Source organism: Schistocerca piceifrons, chromosome X (genome assembly GCF_021461385.2).
Source record: "Schistocerca piceifrons isolate TAMUIC-IGC-003096 chromosome X, iqSchPice1.1, whole genome shotgun sequence".
Taxonomy (NCBI): Eukaryota; Metazoa; Arthropoda; class Insecta; order Orthoptera; family Acrididae; genus Schistocerca; species Schistocerca piceifrons.
Window position 1 is genome coordinate 227620052 of NC_060149.1, and position 20245 is coordinate 227640296.

A 20245-nucleotide genomic window follows, 5' to 3' on the forward strand; every position below is an offset into this window, starting at 1 on the left:
CATAGGACATGATCGGATGAGAACTCCAGCAGCATCCACAAACAGGATTAACCATCATTTACAGCATCATCCACAAACAGCATTAACCATCCCTGCATTGACCAAACAAGTGCAACAGGCGTGTAACTCCACCCCACAAACTGACATCCGGTACCTGTACAACACAATGCATGCATGTTTGTATGCAACATTCTGGCTGTTATAGTGGTTACCAGCACTTCACATTTGCAATGGCTTATCTCACACTTACGTGAACCTGTGATCTTTCAATGTTAATATAAGTCTCTTAGTATCATAGTCATTTTACCAGAACAGTTTTTCTCTGTGACTGTTTCTCTAGAAAGCAAAACAGGCGTACACTATTATTGCATATAATACTGAGGTAAATGTTTAGAAATCACTCCTTTTCTCTTCTTCATATCTTTCAGGCAACTATTGCAATATTACCATATTGTCAACATGCATGTGTGGGCATTTTGACTGTTACCTCTTACACCAATCACAAAGTAACTACTGGTGTTACCTTTCATTTCTTAATGATGTAATTAACTGTGTGTGTCATGTTGATAAATATAAAACAAAACTAGGTCCCAGCTCTCTGGCAGAAACGTGGCATCTTTTTGACAATATTCAAGCTTTCATTTCAACAGAGTCATATAATAATATAGAATAAAATTTTTAATATGATGTTTTTGGTATTGCACTTTATTGAGTAAAAATAAAAATTATTTATTAACAAATGCATCATGAAAGCATTTTTAGTTCATACAATACCACAGCAACTTTGGTGTACAGAAAATATCATAATCTGCAGTCTTCAGTATTAGATTCATAGTTACAGACTAGATGTTAATTACTTAAAGCTACAGGACACTCATTATTCCAAAACTTGTGCACAAATGTCTGTGTTGCATCTTCTGATACTATGCTCCATGTGTATTGCATACCTGTACACTGATTTTTAGACAGTATGGATTCTCACTGTAGTTTTTTCCATGTTGGAGGACGATCACAAACTTTCACCATTCATGACACAAATTGGCACTTTTGGTACAACCTAAAATAAAAGAGTATTTATCAAGAGTGTTTCCAAACTGCTTACATTTATATGCAGTACACTGACACTAATAAATTTTGTTCAAAATATTAGATATTTCATTGAGTTTGATCCTCCTAGTTGTGTCTCTAACAGAAATATGACTTTCAAATAATAAACTTTCTTCCAGACAATGTAACTGCCATATAAGAAACAATATTATATTATTAATACTGTGGAGAGGCCAGAAAAATGTGGTTCCAGAAGAGGGGCAGCAGCCTCTTTAGTAGTTGCAGGGGAAACAATCTGCATGATTGACTGATCTGTTACAATAATGTCAGACAATATGGTCTTGCTGTGCTGGTACTGTGAATAGCTGAAAGCAAGGGGGAAACTATAGCCATTACTTCTCCCAAGAACATGCAACTCTACCATATAGTTAAATGATGATGGGATCCTCTTGCATAAAATATTCCGGAGGCAAAACAATTTCCCATTTGGATCTCTAGGTGGGGACTACTAAGGAGAATGTCATCATTAGGAAAAACAAAACTGGCATTCTACGGATTGGAGCATGCAGTGTTAGATCCCTCAACTGGGTAGGTAGATTATAAAATTTAAAAAAAAGGAAATGCTTAGGTTGAAGTTAGATGGGATGGGGATTAGTGAAGTTTGGTAGCAGGATAAAGAGAACTTCTGGTCAGGTGAGTACACTGTCATCAATAAAAAATCAAATAGGGATAATGCAGGTGTAGGTCTAATAATGAATAAGAAAATATGAGGGTTGCCCAGAAAGTAGTGCACCACATTTTTTTCTTCAACAATCCTTTATTGAAGATAACAAGAATTACACACATGAAAGAATGGTGTTTCATCTACATACCCTATTTTTCCACGTAATCTCCATCCCATCCTATGGCCTTCCTCAAGCGCGAAACAAGGGCGTGTATGCCCTGTCAGTACCAATCCGGGTCCTGGTGGTGGAGCCAATGCTTCACTGTGTGAATCACCTCCTCATCAGCAAAATGTCTTCACAAATGGCATTCTTTAATGGCCCAAACAAGTGGAAGTCCAAGGGGGCTAGGCTAGGTGTGTCAGGTGTGACAGACACTGCTGCAAATAATGGAGCTCCACCAAATCACCTTCTGACGACCTCACCCTCCATGCCCAGCAACTAACTGTACTTCTGTTGACAGCATATGCTCCATAGACTGTGCACAAGCATTTGTGAATATTCACCACAGTTTCTTTCTCTGCAGTGAGAAATTCAATGATGGCATGTTGCTGTAACATGCATCTCCTACAGATGCCATTTTGAAACTGTCCTGCGGCTACACTATCTGTCAGAAGTGACAGAATCTTGACGCGCTCTCTCTCTCTCAGGAGACTTCAAATAATACATATGGAATATTCTGCATTTGTAGCATTGTTTTTGGCTGAGAAAAAAAAATTGGTGCTTTATTTTCTGGGCGACCCTCATAGCAATGTGGGTAAGCTACTATGCGCAGCACAGTGAACACATTATTATACACAGGATAGGCATAAAGCCAACACCCACAACAATAGTACAAGTTCATATGCGAACTGGCTCTGCCGATAATGAGGAGGGTGAAACAATGTATGATCAGACAGAATAAATTATTCAGACACTTATGGGAGAGAAAAATTTAATTGTGATGGGTGACTGGAATTCAGCAGTAGGTAGAGGAAGAGAAGGGAAAATAGTAGGAAAATATGGACTGGGGGAAAGGAACAAAAAAGTAATCTGCGTGGTAAAATTTTGCTCAGAGCATATTTTAATCATCATCAATACTTGGCTCAAGAATCAACAATCATGGAAGACACCTGAGATAATGGGAAGTTTCAGATGATTACATAACAGCAAGACAGAGATTTTTGGAACCAGATTTTAAACTGTAAGACATTTGCAGAGCAGCTGTGGACTCTGACCATAACTTATCGGTCATGAACTGTGGATAAAACAGAAGAATAGATTGCAAGAACAATGGAAATGAACACGGTAGAAGACAAATTGATAGCTTGAGAGATGAAATAGTGAAGGCAGCAGAGGGTCTAATAGGTAAAAAGACCAGGCCTGCAGAAATCCTTGGACATCACAGGAGATACTAAATTTAACTCATGAAAGAAGAAAATATAAAAATTCAACAAATGAAGTGCCAAAAGAGAATACAAATGTCTAAAACATGCAATTCACAAAAGTACAAAATGGCTAAGCAGAATGATAGAGGAAAAACGTAAGTCTATAGAAGCATGTATAACTAGGGGGAAGATAGGTACCACCCACAGAAAAATTAAAGAGGCCTTTGAAGAAAAGAAAACTAGCTGTATCGCTATCAAGAGATCAGATAGCAATCCAGTACCAAGCAAAGAACAGAAAGGTAGAAGGAGTATATAGAGGGTCTGTCCATGAGAGATGTACTTGAGGGCAATGTTATAGATATCAAAGAAGACGTGGACGAAGATGAGATGGAAGATATGACACTGTCAGAAGAATTTGACAGAACACCAAAAGACCTAAGGAGTTGACAACGTTCTGTCATAACTACTAATAGCATTGGGAGAACCAGCCATTACAAAGCCCTTCCATCTGGTTTGCAAGATGTACGAGACAGGCAAAATACCCTCAGACTTCAAATAATAAATCTAATTCCACAGAAAGCAGGTGCAGACAGGTGTGAATATTACTGAACTATCAGTTTAATAAGTCATGGTTGCAAAATACTAACATGAATTATTTACATAAGAATGAAAAAAAACTGGTAGAAGCTGACCTCGGAGAAGATAGGTTTGGGTTTTGGAAAACATTGGAACATGTGAGGCAATATTGACCCAACAACCTATCTTAGGTCTTGTAAATAGGTTGAGGAAACGGAAACCCATGTTTACAGCTTGTGTAAATTCAGAGAAGGCTTTTGACAATGTTGACTGGAACACACTCTTTGACATTCTGAAGGTGACAGGAGTAAACTAAAGGGAGTGAAGGATTATATGGAACTTATACAGATATCTCAGTTATAATAGACCAAGGGCATGAAAGGGAAGCAGTGGTTGAGAAAGGAGTGAGACATTGAGAAAGGAGTGAGACAGGGTTGTAGCATATCCACAATGTTACTCAATGAAACTTTTATTTTAGCAATTGCCGGGGCGGGAGCTGCAGTCACTGAATGTGCTGCACTCTAGGTGACTGTTATTCTATGAATACTTACCTCTCTTGTGCACAGAAAATAATGGTGTTTCTTCAAACCACAGTAAATACTCACTTGCAGAAATAACAACTGTTTAAAATTGACCACTGCATATATCTTCAAAGGAAAAGGAACCAATAATGAAACGTTCTCTGAATGTGCACCACACCTTTTCACTGCTAATACAAAGGTATTTCCACAATTAATCAAGCTATATGTATACACATTTCAATTACTTGAAAAGTGTATCTCATCTGCCTGCATGACATTTGTTTGATTGGTTGATTGATTTGGGGGAGGGAACAAACAGCGACGTCATCAGTCCCATGCATGACATTTATGTCCATCCATATTATTTTCCATTTGTTGTGTGTTGGCCTGATGCAGCTAAGTTTATTGCAGGTCACTCTAAACAGTATGTATTGTCAAAGTTTTTCATCATCGTTATCACTGAGAAACATGGCACCACACCCTCTCAGCTACTGTTCAAAAACAGTATGAACAATAATGGAAATTCATAAACTGTGAGTTACCTTATTACATTATGGTATGGGAAGATTTCAACTTACTAACTATAGGCTGGAAAACTCTATAATGATTATGGCAAGCAATAACAACAGGGATTTGTGTGATATTGTTATGAATCCTTATCGAAAATTTACCTTGAACAATTAGTAAGGGAAGTGACTTATAAGGGGAAATGTCTTAAATCTAGTTACAAATTGGTCATAACATTTTAATTTAGTTAACATAAAGCAGAGAATCAAAGCTGATATAGCAGTTATAGCATCACCACCATGAGTGTTATTAGATAGGTTAAGAAAGGCAGATAGATATTTCTCATTAATAAATGTGACAAGAAACAGATTTCAGATTATCTGAGCAGACAACATGAAACATTAATCATTCTGCTGTTAGCTGCCCTAAATGGTTGGTATTCCACAATTTTCACTCTTATAAACGACATAAATTGATGTTACAGTATTCATCTGTGGCATGCTAGTGTAGAATATGTGACAAATTCAGCTAAGTAAAAAGACCCAAACATTGCACATGTTAATTTAAATATGTAAACTAACTTTCAGTTTTTCCATGGTGTGAGACCACGTCATGTGTCAGGTAAAACTGATGCAGAATTCTAGAAATATTTTATTGTTTGTATTAAGGCTTGTGTGTATCATAATATATTGTGTATCTTCAAACATCTGTGAGTGCTGCAAAAGATCTGTACTACAATGTCAATTGCAAACTACATTCTGGCAGCAGAACCCATCATTTAGACAACCACTGCCTCCTGATTTCAGTTGGTACACGTGTGATAAATGATACATTTTTCAGAATTTTTGGAAGCTCTGAGTACTGTGTGTAACATATTTGACAATAAATCAATGGTTTTGAGCTATAGTTGTGTACTCTGCAAACTTTAGCAGCAATATATTTTTGGAAAATCATTTCCCCACATGAATCTGTTAATGAAGATGATTTCAACAGAAGTTTGAGACAAAGTAATCTTCAACAATTCACTGATATTTAACAAAAGCCACTTTCTTGGGTGTTGAAACTTCATATCTTAAAAAGGAACTTGGAGGCCTTGTAGGGTAATAAATCACGAAACTAAAAAATCCAAGATTAGTTTAAAGTTACTTGTTTATTGTTCAACAAAAACAATCAGTTTTTGAAAAAATAATTTAAATTTAATTGGATAAATAAAAAAAATCTACTCACCAAGAGGTGGCAGAACACACACATAAAAGAAAATTGTAATTAAGCAAGCTTTTAGAACCAGTGGCTCCTTCTTCGAGCAGAAGGATTGAAGGGGAAGAAAGAGGGGTGAAGGAAAAGGACTGGAGAGGTCTAGGAAAAGGGGTAGATTTTGGGAAAGTCACCCAGAACCGCAGATCAGGGGAGACTTACCGCACAAGATGAGAAGGAAAGACTGATTGTTGGGGACTGCATCAGATGATATTTGAAAACCTGAGACCTTAAAGGTGGAACACAGGGTAATATGCAAGACAGAGATTACTGCTTACACATCATGCACGAGTTAATAAGAGCAAAAAGATAAGTACATTGTATGTAAAAGATGTGGGAGGGGGTGGTGAAAAATAGATATGTAAGACAATGAAAGATGTAGAAAACTAAAGTGGAGTGAAGAGAAGAGTAGTTACTGTGAAGAAATACTGGGATGGAAGAAGTTAACATATATTAAGGCCAGATGGTTCGCGAGAACCAAGGACATGTTGTAGTGCTAGTTCCCACTTGCAGAGTTCTGAGAAACTGGTGTCTGGGGAAAGAGTACAGATGGCATGTGTGGTGAAACAGACTCCGAGGTCATGGTTATCATGTTGTAGAGCATGCTCTGCAACAGGATATTGCATGCTCCCAATATACACCCTCTGCCTATGCCCATTCATCCTAATTGATAATCTGGTGGTTGTCATGCAGATATAAAAGGCCAAACAGTGTTTACATACCAGCTGGTACAAGACATGTCATTTCACAGGTGGCTCTCCCTTTGATAGTATATCTTTTGCCAGTTACAGGGCTGCTATAGGTGGTGGTAGGAGGGTGCATATGGCAAGTCTTGCAGTGAGGACGGTCACTGGGCTAGGAGCCATAGGGTAGGGAGATGGGTGCAGACGGAGCACAGGACCCGACAAGAATATTGCAGAGATTGGGAGGGCAACAAAAAGCTGTTCTAGATGTGATGGGTACAATTTCAGACAGAATGAATCTAATTTCATGGTATGTTTTTAGGAAGTCATGGCCCTGTTGAAGTAGCTGATTACACATTAAAGACCAGGATAATACTGAGTCACCAGTGGTGTGCTTCAAAGCTGTTTTTACAGTGATCAGCAATACCAGGATTGGATGGGATGGCCCAGGAAATATGCTTTTGAACTTGGCTGGTGGGGTAATTAAGTGCAGTGAAGGCTGAGGTGAAATTCTTGGTGTATTGCTCTAAAGAGTTTGCATCTGAACAAATACATTTGTCTCAAATGTCAAAGCTGTATGGGAGGGAACATTTGACATGTCAAGGCAAACGTATTTGTTCAGATGCAGACTCTTTACAGCAATACACCACCAGTCTCACCTCAGCCTTCACTGCACGTAATTACTTCACCAGCCTAGTTCAAAAGCAGATTTCCCGGGCCATCAAATCCAATCCTGGTACTGCTGATCCCTCCAAAAAAACAGCTTCAGAACACAACACTGGTGACTCAGTTTTGTCCTGGACTGGAATGCATAAATCAGTTACTTCGACAGGTCAATGACTTCCTAAAATCATGCCCTGAAATGAGATGCATTCTGTCTGAAATTTTTCCCACCACATCTAGAACAGCTTTTCGTCACCCCCCCTCCCCTCACCCCCTCCCCTCCCCTCCCCTCCCCTACCCTCCCTCCCCCCCCCCCAACCTCCACAATATTCTTGTCAGACACTATGCTCCTTCTGCACCCATCTCCCTACCCAATGGCTCTTACCCCTGTGACCATCCCTGCTGCAAGACTTGCCCTATGCACCGTCCTACCACCAACTATAGCAGCCTTGTAACTGGCAAACATATACTATCAAAGGGAGAGCCACCTGTGAAACAACACGTCATGTACCAGCTGTCATGTAAACACTGTTCGACCTTTTACATCAGCTTGACGACCACCAAATTATCAATTAGGATGAATGGACAAAGGCAGAGGGTGTATACATGCAACATGCAGGCTCTACAACGTGACTATCGCGACCTCGGTGTCTGTTTCACCAAACATGCCATCTGGATTCTTCCTCAGACACTAATTTCTCAGAACTCCGCAGGTGGGAACTAGCACTACAACATGTCCTTGGTTCTCACCACCCACCTGGCCTTAATTTATGTTAACTTCTTCCACCTCAGCATCTCTTCACAGTAACTACGCTCTGTGTGCTCTCAGGTTTTCAAATCTCATCCAATGCAGTCCTCAATAATCAGTCTATCCTTCTCGTCCCGTGTGGTGAGTCTCCCCCAACCTGCGGTTCTGGGTGACTTTCCCAAAGTCTACCCCTTTTCCTAGACCTCTCCAGTCCTTTTCACTCACCCCTCTGCCTTCCCCTTCAACCCTTCTGCCTGAAGAAGGAGCCACTGACTCTGAAAGCTTGCCTAATTACAACATTCTTTTATGTGTGTGTTCTGCCACTGCTTGGTGAGTAGATGTTTTATCTAGCCAATTAAATTACTGTTTGTTGTTCAGATAAACATCGCACCACCCACATGCAGCCCCACTGTGAATGCTGCTCTCAGGCACTGGGTGGACTACTTGGTGTTTGCAAGTAATTGGAAATTGTCCAGACTGCTATCAAGCATTTGAAAGCCGGTGTGAATGGATGGTTGGGTTGACTTCTGTCAAAGGAGCGTGAACTACTATCCTCTCCCACGGGTACTGTTCCTTCTCCAGGAAATACAAGATGTCGACAACTAGACTTTGAGTGGTGAGTCAATGGTTGGTCCAGAGGAAGGCTAGGACTGGGAAGAACTTCAAAGTTCTACACTTATCACTTTTACCAACAGGTTTAAGGTGCTGTCTCCCACTGGAATGATAACTGTTGGGGCAGTAGGACTAAAAAAAAAAATTGTTCATTGTTCATTGGTAGCATAGTAGGATAATGCAGTCAATCTACACAGGAAACTGCTTAAAAACACTTCCACATTCCATTTCAAGTGTATGGGGCCCATAAGAATTAGTACTGACATGTATATTGAATGTAAACAAGTAAAAGTAGTATGAATGGTCACAGGTTTGTTTGACTCACAGGAATGCTGAAAACCTTAAACTGGCACACACTTGAATATAGATGCCATCTGTTACTGGTAGTGGTGCATACACATCTTGCTGCCAGCCACAAGCACTAGTCATTTTTTTAATAGAATAATTCTTAGTCTCGCAGCCCAACCGAGATGATGCAGCTGTGCCAAATGAGGACACCACATGGCCTTGTCAACAGAGGTTATTAGTCGAGGCCACTGCAGGACAGCAGTTTTGCACACTACATCTCTCCACAGACTTATGGAGGCATGACACCACTGGCCACTCATGTACATCCCCGGCAGCACAGCCAACTCCTGCCCAGGGGGCAGGAGGTTTCTTCCCATGCACACCAGCCACTGCCAGACGGGGGGTCTAGTGTGGTGGGCACCCCTGCTGTGATGTCAGCAGATGGTACTTGGGGCCACAGAAGCCATAGCAGCATAAAATTTGCACAATGATGGTGCAGGGTCCATGCAACCAGCTTATGTAACAAGGTCACTGGCACGATGTAGTGTCGCACCGGCAACAAGGGTTGTGCGGGCAGACAGCCAAGCAGAATTCGGCAGCCAGCTGGACACTGACCCTATGCATCAAGCAGTTCAGATGTGTCAATAAAAGAACTTGTTACATTTGCAGCTGCCGTCCTCTGCCATCTGGGCTCGACCTCAGCTCCACCACCCATTTGCAGCATCCTGGCTTCTAGTCACCGCACCCTGCACCACGAGCACTGTACCTTAATCAGTCCCACAATCAGCAATTGTTTTGTCAACACATCAGTGAAAAGATCTGTGCTCAGCTGTGAAAATAAACGTGTATGAACTTCCTTGTGTAGTCAGTCAGTGATAGGTGTAAATATCGATAAGTGAGACATGATTGTTGAACCTGTTAGAGCGCTATCGATGAGTTATCCTGCCACTGTTAAAAGTCCATTATATTCGCTAACTAACTTGGCCAACTAGTGTTATTATCTGGAGAGAAAGTGGACTGATTAGATGAGTATTACTAATGAAATTATTTTTATAAACTGCTGATACTACGAAAAAGTGTGAGAACTGGTCATCAGTTGCGTGCAACTTAATCTGAATAAATAAGGAAGAGTATCAAAATTAAATCAATGGTGTTACATTCGTCCCTGAACTGTGAGAACACCAACTAATACAATTTCAGGATCTGAGACTAAATTATTCATGCACCACTGAGGACTTGCAGCGACACTGCCAGATTGGTACCTTAGTAAGGTGGACTTTATTATTATTATTATTATTATTATTATTACTACTACTACTACTACTACTACTACTATTTTTATACGCAAACTATCAATGAACTGAAGTGACATGTAAAGGAAACGGGTCAATGCTGGCACATCAAGAGTCCCAGAATCACTCCTCATCAATACGTACTTGTCAGAAGTACAAACAATGGCTGTACTGTGTTCAGGTGTGTCTTTATTGTTTCTAGATTGTTTTTGTTGTGAAAAACTGTAGACAATCATTTCATTTCACACTGACTTTATAATCTGCAGAATATACCAGCCACAAACAAGAAATGCATGATAATATTCTTCAAATTACATAGACGTACACGACTGCTGCATTTGTCTCCCTGTCTGGAGTGCGGAGATTCCTGTGCCTACATGGGGCAGCCTGTGTGCACAAATCAGAAGCCCGTGTGACTCTGTGAAGTTGCATTCACCCCCTCACCTCTCCGTTCAATGGCTACATGCACCTATAGTGCGCGTCATTTATGTTGGCGGCCATGTTTAGGTTCGTTCTGCGCATCTGACATCACAAAACACAATCAGCCAATGAACAGAGAACGACGTTGCCAGATCTCGACTGCAGTGCAGAGCATGGATGAGTGGTTTCAGTTTTAGAAACGTTCAGTCATAAATAAAGTAAAAGAACAAAATCAATGTCTTGATAGCAGATTTTCATTTATATAAAGTTTGGGAAAAACATTCTTTATACCAATTGCTTCATATTCTATTAATTAATTAAACCTAACAAGTAATAAGACTCCTAATTCAGGCGATAGCAAGGAAAGGTGTTTGTATCAATCTCACTAACCGCTTTTTCGCAATAAAGAACGGCGGTAAGTCATACCAACAGTGTTTGTCAGTATTTTGCATGACGTGTTAGACTCCTCATGTAGTTACATTGTAAGATGAGCTGCGTTAGCGTAATGGTTAAGGTGTTGGGCTACTAAGCAGAAGGTTGTAACGGTTAAGGTGTTGGGCTACTAAGCAAAAGGTTGTAACGGTTAAGGTGTTGGGCTACTAAGCAAAAGGTTATGAGTTCAAACCTTGTGCGGTGCTTAATATTTTCTTTATTTAAAAACAATATCGCAGTGTCTTACTTCACGAATTTTATTCGTTTGAATGCAATTTTTTGAAATTTCTAGTGCTTTGTCTCTTCATTAACCCTTTCGCTGCTGCAGACATGTGCTCCTCGAATTCCATGCTGTGCATGATTTTGTCATCACTGGACTGCTAGCCTGTGTAGACACATGGTGTTCCCACTGCTTTGACACACTTATCATTCGATTTCACAAAAACTATTTGGCACAAAAATTAGATTTTTACACATCTTCTTGACTGATATCTTCCCCTCATAAATGACTTAATTTTGTTTCGATGTTCAACACAGTTATTGTGCAGCAAAATGTAGTAAACCATTGCACGAAATTTTGAAGAGTTTGCAGAGGTAAAAGTCCATAGAGTATACTTTCTGTATGGTCGATTTTAGTTGCCACAATGTTGAGATTGAAATGTGGACAAGATACCTAAATTTCATATAAAATTTACTGTATAACAATATCTCATTTAATTTAAGTACCACATAGGTGTCATATGTAATATTGAGAAATATTCCATCTTTCGCGACTGTAACAAAAGTTTTATTTACACTGGGCAAGTTTGGCTTTATTTTAAAGCACTTCAATCAACAAAAGGTATGGCACATACACAATGGTACTCATGTTCTCTTTCTTGTTTTTGTTCCACAGTTGCAGTTTTACCAATGCTACTGAAATATATTCCTCTTCTGCAACTGTAATAAGCGACTTATTTAGACCAGACGCATTTCTCTCTTTTGAAGCATCTTCAGAGGACAGTATTTTGTCTCCTCCATTGCCAAGTCACCTTTCATAGTTTTGTGCTGCGGTAACACAATATTCAATGTTTGTGTCGGCTGATCAGTGTTTTAGCAAATAAATGCTGTTTGTGTGTGCCACACACAAAAATTATATTTGACATAGCTCAGAACACTTCACTGATAGATGGAGTCCTAATGTTTTTGTAAGTCCACAGTTTTGTATAATGTATTTTGTCTACTTCCTTTTGATCGCTTGAAGTACTTTTAAATAAAGCCAAACATGCCCAGTGTAAATAAAACTTTTGTTAGTCACGAAAGATGGAATATTTCTCAATATTACATACGACACCTATGTGGTACTTAAATTAAATGAGATATTGTTATACAGTAAATTTTACATGAAATTTAGGTATCTTGTCCACATTTCATTCTCAACGTTGTGGCAACTAAAATCAACCATACGGAAAGTATACTCTATGGACTTTTACCTCTGCAAACTCTTCAAAAATTTCGTGCAATGGTTTACTATATTTAATGCTGCATAATAACTGCATTGAACATCAAAACAAAATTAATTCATTTATGAGGGGAAGGTATCAGTCAAGAAGATGTGTAAAAATCTAATTTTTGGGCCAAATAGTTTTTGTGAAATCGAATGATAAGTGTGTCAAAGCAGTCAGAACACCATGTGTCTGCACAGGCGAGCAGTGCAGTGACAAACGCGCACAGCGCGGAATGCAGGGAGCACGTCTTTGTATCAGCGAAAGGGTTAATGCGGCCGTGGTAGCTTTACTTCATGAACTGCGCGCTCGCCCCTAAATGTAAGCTTAGGAACTATTCTATCCTATGGCACTGCTTCTCTTGGTGCGTGCATCGTGTGCAACTGGCAATGCAGCAATCTCCCGCATCTGGGCGGGCATGCGCGAGCCGCCAAGATAAAAGAATTGAACTATCGTGCACACATAAAGTTACACAGATGTAAACACACCTTTACAAGCAGGTTAGTTTACATGCATCTAGCAGTAGTTTTGTCAGAGAAAGTTGTTGTTGCATCAAAAGAAAACTTCACCTGATAAAACAATAAATTATGAGACAGAATTTCTTCCCAGTGCCTATTTTCTGGGGGCAAAACTGTTAGTACGGCCAAAACATATAAAATTATACAAAAATACTCTAGCTTTCAAAACTATCTGCTGCTACTGCTGCTGGTGTGTGTGTGTGTTTTGTATGTTCCACATCTTCTCCTAAACCAGTGGACCAATTTCAACCAAACATGATATACATATCCATTACTGTCAAGCAACAATTGCTGAGGGGTAAGAACCACCTACCCACCACAGTTCAGGACATATGACTTCATTAACACTGAGATGCATGAAAAACTGCTACATTGTGCATGACATTTACATTTTTTCTCCTTTGCTACTAACTCTATTCACAACACATTTTGCAGACACTATCCACAAAAGCTGCTGAATGTAACTATAAAATTATATCATTGTATGATATACAGATCAGGAGAAACTTTTGCATCATGCATGACATTTAAATAAACTTGTTCTTAAGTACTAAAACACTCCTAGTCAAGTCAACTTAAGGTAATCCCTTACACCTGCTTGTGCTTTTGGCATGTTTGAACTGTGAAGCACAAACGGCATTAGACGAAAACTATAGCTGCCTACAGAGATATGGAGAGGCATTGCCATAGTGATGTTCACAAAACTGCACATCTCACACCAAGTATACTGCTCAAATACATACAAGGTTTCATTTCTAATAGAAAATTGGCAAAATTAATATCCACGCAATGCTGGGTTTGTCAGCTAGTAAGTCTATAAAAATCAGCAGCAGGGTGCAGTGCTGTTTATGAAAGAAGACAGTATATTGAACATTTCAGAAACAGAAGTCAGTGTTTCCAGTAAATGTTCAGTATTTATGAGAAATAACGTGTTCTTACGTAGTACTTGAAAGTCAGTAATAAAAGTTAGTGTGATCTTATAATCTTTTAAATGAACAGATGCATCACCCATGGGGCAAGTGAACAGCAGATCTATTTCCTAATTCTTGTCAGTAAACTTTTACTTGTGTTTTCTCTTTGTATCAAACTGATGTTAGACATATGATTTATCTATGGATAAACAATAAACTAAATAATTGTGGCTTCATACTTCTACAAACATTATTCATTGTATAGGAATCATAGCCAGAGTTAGGAAATTGTATGTCCTGTTTTCCTCATTATACACTCCTGGAAATTGAAATAAGAACACCGTGAATTCATTGTCCCAGGAAGGGGAAACTTTATTGACACATTCCTGGGGTCAGATACATCACATGATCACACTGACAGAACCACAGGCACATAGACACAGGCAACAGAGCATGCACAATGTCGGCACTAGTACAGTGTATATCCACCTTTCGCAGCAATGCAGGCTGCTATTCTCCCATGGAGACGATCATAGAGATGCTGGATGTAGTCCTGTGGAACGGCTTGCCATGCCATTTCCACCTGGCGCCTCAGTTGGACCAGCGCTCGTGCTGGACGTGCAGACCGCGTGAGACGACGCTTCATCCAGTCCCAAACATGCTCAATGGGGGACAGATCCGGAGATCTTGCTGGCCAGGGTAGTTGACTTCCACCTTCTAGAGCACATTGGGTGGCACAGGATATATGCGGACGTGCATTGTCCTGTTGGAACAGCAAGTTCCCTTGCCGGTCTAGGGATGGTAGAACGATGGGTTCGTTGACGGTTTGGGTGTACCGTGCACTATTCAGTGTCCCCTCGACGATCACCAGTGGTGTACGGCCAGTGTAGGAGATCGCTCCCCACACCATGATGCCGGGTGTTGGCCCTGTGTGCCTCGGTCGTATGCAGTCCTGATTGTGGCGCTCACCTGCACGGCGCCAAACACGCATACGACCATCATTGGCACCAAGGCAGAAGCGACTCTCATCGCTGAAGACGACACGTCTCCATTCGTCCCTCCATTCACGCCTGTCACGACACCACTGGAGGCGGGCTGCACGATGTTGGGGCGTGAGCGGAAGACGGCCTAACGGTGTGCGGGACCGTAGCCCAGCTTCATGGAGACGGTTCCGAATGGTCCTCTCCGATACCCCAGGAGCAACAGTGTCCCTAATTTGCTGGGAAGTGGCGGTGCGGTCCCCTACGGCACTGCGTAGGTTCCTACAGTCTTGGCGTGCATCCATGCGTTGCTGCGGTCCGGTCCCAGGTCGACGGGCACGTGCACCTTCCGCCGACCACTGGCGACAACATCAATGTACTGTGGAGACCTCACGCCCCACGTGTTGAGCAATTCGGCGGTACGTCCACCCGGCCTCCCGCATGCCCACTATACGCCCTCACTCAAAGTCCGTCAACTGCACATATGGTTCACGTCCACGCTGTCGCGGCATGCTACCAGTGTTAAAGACTGCGATGGAGCTCCGTATGCCACGGCAAACTGGCTGACACTGACGGCGGCGGTGCACAAATGCTGCGCAGCTAGCGCCATTCGACGGCCAACACCGCGGTTCCTGGTGTGTCCGCTGTGCCGTGCGTGTGATCATTGCTTGTACAGCCCTCTCGCAGTGTCCGGAACAAGTATGGTGGGTCTGACACACCGGTGTCCATGTGTTCTTTTTTCCATTTCCAGGAGTGTATTTTCCACACACAGTCAAACATCAGTTCAGTGTCAGTTATTATTAATAAATTTTATGGACAGAAAACTAGAACTTACAGTGTTGACATAAAATTTACACTTCATATTGCAGGTAAGTGTGGCTTGGTGGTAAAGTGCAATCTTTGGATTGGTGACTGATTTACTTTTTCTATTCCAGGTAAACTTTGAGTAAAACACACTGGATATTCTCATTCAGAATACAGCAATAAATAAATAAATATGTACAGTATGATTTACATATTTTAGAATCACAGTGAATAAGTATTGTCACACATACCTCAGAAAATACAGCAATGCATAAATATTCAGTAGCAACACAATATTTAGTCCAGTTTTTAGCTAAATGCTTGTATTCCAGTTATAGCTCTCCCAAGAATGAGAGCATGGATATCGTGAGTACCTATAACAGATTGATCAAGTGCAGTTGTCCATTATTTGCATTCAGGAAACAAAGAGGAAAAAGACAGAAAAGTATATGACCTTACCTTCATATGTATTGACTGATTCCAGATTCAGAACATGTCTAATAATATGATATTCATCAGAAATGCCATTCCCACCCAACATGTCACGGGCAGTGCGTGCAATGTCCAAAGCTTTTCCACAGGAATTACATTTCAGTATTGATATCATTTCTGGAGTACACCTTAAAATAATATGTACAAAATGAAACTTTACTTATATGGAGAAAATGAAGATGGTTTAATATGTAAGTGAGAAAGTGAGGAATTTGTGTAAAATCTTGAGAACAGCTATTTTTATTATATTATTATGAAACACGCAATAACAAATGGCTTTTCATGTAAGACAACTTTTGTTGGTGAAACTGAAGCATATAATTAGGAGGCCACTCTTGCATCACAACATCCAGTTTCATACTACACCTAGTCACCTAATAGATAGCTGCCTCATCTTGACATACAAGACAGCTGCACATTATCAGAACATGGAGTCTCCATGTCCCCAATGCATGGTTAATGACACCCCAGACCAATTCAACTGGGATTATGTGCAATCAGGACATCAAATATCCCTCAAACCACTGTAGCGTGATTTTGACCTGTTGGTATGGATTGTGTTTTCCTGGGAACGCCACATCTGGTAGGGAGACCATAAACTATGAAGGAGCATATGTGACTAATAAAAATACTGGCATATTCCACAGCTTTCATAACGCCTTCTATAACAACCGCAGGTCCCAACAAGGTCCATGTCACCTTTTCCGAACCTTCATCTGAGTTGCCACTCTGCTACTAGGAAATTCATATTTCAAACTCTAATATCTAATAGGTTACAATATAATTAGTTTGCTTTTGATAAATATTAGTGATATCAGAATATGAACATCCAATAACCTATGCTGCTTTTGCAGTAATCATTTCTAGCTTCTAAATTATCAAAATGTGACCTCTGTTGAAGTTGATCAGCAGTTTTCTGTAATCTCAGAATACGGAGTACACTGAATGACTTAGTTGCACTCTTGGCACCTGTCATGCCATGAGTACATTAATTTGAGATAGTTGCTGTGTAGGAAAGAGAGTGGTCCTGTTTTCAAAGTGAACACTTCGGCATGCCACATGACTGGCAGTCATCAAATTTTGTACTGGTCATTGGCATAACAGTTGAGAGCAGGATGTTAAAGATATGCAATATTAGCATATTTTATCAAGATCAGATCATGTGTATATGGCAAGTGAGACACTCCATTTGAGGCTATGCAATTGATGGGCTTTTCATATGCCACTCTTTCAAGGGTGTTCCTGAGGACTTGCTTATAGGGAAAATAACTACCACCAATGTCATAAGTCATGAGAAATAACACAGTGATGAAAGAGATTGCCACTAGCTCCTTTAGTTAGTGCAGGTTGTAAGATTTAAGTGGTGGGCCACAGCCAGTTCAATGCAGAACAACAACAATGTCATTTTTTCCTCTGTCATTCCTTAGTTGCTTCAAATTTCATGGAGGTACGTTTCAAAACTGTAAGTCAATGAAAGTTAGATTGTTTATGCCATATACGTTTCACTTCTTTTATTCATGAAGCATCTTCAGTGGCCTTTAATACATTTTTCTTTTTATACATAAAATAAATGTATTATGTAATAGTTACAATACGTTACTATGTTACATTTCGCCATGTCTTTCTCTTGTTTTTTAGATTACAAACAACTTTTATTACACAGATCTTGTGAGGTTCAATTATCATTTGATGTTACTTCCGATTTTCAGTATTGTTAGTCCATATGTGTGGTCCTGTAGCTGTGTTCGTTTGGTCCCCATGCTCCAGCTCGCCGATTTCTGGCAGTTTTTTCACCCACATTTATTACAACACATTACTTGCACTTTTCATTTTGTGATCAATATGTGCTTGTTTACAGTATGTGGTATTGCCAACTATCACCATGTGGTTTATCTTTTGTCTTTTATGTGTGGTTTCATATTTTTCATCTGTTTTGTGTGTGTGTATTTTGTTATGTGTAAATGTTACATTATTTGTGGGAGCAGTCTTCTTTTTCCTTAAGTGAATAAGTGTGTGTGTGTGTGTGTGTGTGTGTGTGTGTGTGTGTGTGTGTGTGTGTGTGAGTGAGAGAGAGAGAGAGAGAGAGAGAGAGAGAGAGAGAGAGAGAGATGGGGAGGGGGGGGGGAGAAAGAGTCATCAATTATTTACTCTGGTTAATGTTTCCGATTTATGTTTATTATTGTTTTAGTGGCTAACTTGATCAGAGAGTTATTGATTACATTAATTAGGTCATTAATTACTTTCTTTTTCATTGCATGGGCTCTTTGTATGTGAAAGTTTTCTCATAATGTCAGGAGTTTTTTGTTGTGACTGTTCACTCTTCTCACATAAAATTATTAGAGTGAACGATCACAACAAAACTCCTCATATTAGAAGAAAACTTCCACATGCAAAGAGCCCTTGCAATGAAAAGGAAAGTAATTAATGACCAAATCAACACAAGCAATAACTCTCTGATCATGTTAGCCACTAAAACAATAACAAACAGAAATCTGAAACATGACAAGAGTAAATAATTGATGGATCTCTCTCTCTCTCTCTCTCTCTCTCTCTCTCTCTCTCTCTCTCTCTCTCTCTCTCTCTACACACACACACACACACACACACACACACACACACACACACACACACAATATTCACAAAACACACACTCTCACAATGAACAACAAATTTACATATAACACAACACACACACACACACACACACACACACACACACACACACACACACACACACACACACACACACACACACACAATAAATGAAAAATGATAAATGTGAGTGAACAAACACCAGAAATCGGCCAGCTGGAGTATGGGGACTGAATGAATACATCTCCAGAACCACATATGGACTAACAACACTGGAAATCATAACACCAAATGATAATTTAACATCACAAAATTTGTGATACAAACGTTGCTTCTAATCTATAAAACAAGAGAAAAACATGACAAAATGTTACATACTTACATTCTGCAACTACTACATAACACATTTATAAAAACTAAAACTTTGTGTTCTGCCTTATGGCAGGTCTTGTCATGGAGGAAGCCTCATCAGAGAGGTCCACCCCATGAGCGTCTAGGGAAGTGATTCCAGTGGTGGTTTCCTTTTGCCTTCCACAGATGATGATGAAATGATAATGAGGACAACAAAACACCCAGTCCCTGGGCGGAGAAAATCTCCAACCCAGCCAGGAATTGAAACCGGGCCCCATGACATGACAGACCGCCATGCCGACTTCTCAGCCATCAGGGCAAACACACATTTATTATTTGTAAAAAAAAGAAATATGTATAACATGCCACTGAAGATGCTTCACAGACAAAAGAAGCAAAAGGCATATGGAGATAAACACACTGCCTTTCATTTAGTTGCATAGATGGAACATACCTCCATGAACAACAATGATGATTGGTCAGCACCCACAATCATCCTCTCACTATAATGTGTAGAAGTCACCACTCTCACATGCTTATTGAACATCAAAGAGCATGGCTATTCATATCATCACTGGACACTGACAGTAAAGAAAGTTACCTGAACTGACGAGCTGCAGAACACACTGGTACACTCTTATGGCGGGGTACAATTACACCAAAAACCAGGTGAGCTGTTTTTCCAAAAGAACACCATTCAGGCCAGTAGCAGTGGTATAACCATATGGTGGACATGTACGTGGAATGAAATGTGGTTCCTGGTATGACTAACATTGTTCCTCACTGGTGAATGATACAACCACCTTCAGCCCAATCAGGTGCACACTAAATCTCTCACCTCCCTCTCCAGGTGACTTGTACCTTTAGAAAGACATTCCCTTATCTAGTTGCTCCCAAATTGGAACACTGCATGAAATGAGAAAGTTTTCTGGTCCTCCAGGTCACCTGACCTTAATCATATTGAGCACATATAGGACACCA

The 20245-nt window shown here is 40.2% G+C and overlaps 1 protein-coding gene across 1 annotated transcript in view; it reads right to left on the reverse strand.

Annotated features, from left to right (window-relative positions):
- Nucleotides 1-994: 994 nt before the first annotated feature.
- Nucleotides 995-20245, reverse strand: part of LOC124722272 (glutaryl-CoA dehydrogenase, mitochondrial-like) — a 43503-nt gene continuing 24252 nt past the window's right edge. The window contains exons 4-6 of the mRNA XM_047247459.1: nucleotides 16289-16449; nucleotides 16081-16203; nucleotides 995-1057 (exon numbers count right to left, since the gene is read on the reverse strand). Coding sequence (XP_047103415.1) covers nucleotides 16139-16203; nucleotides 16289-16449 — 226 coding nt within the window. The 3' untranslated portion in view covers nucleotides 995-1057; nucleotides 16081-16138. The remainder of the gene's footprint in view (nucleotides 1058-16080; nucleotides 16204-16288; nucleotides 16450-20245) is intronic.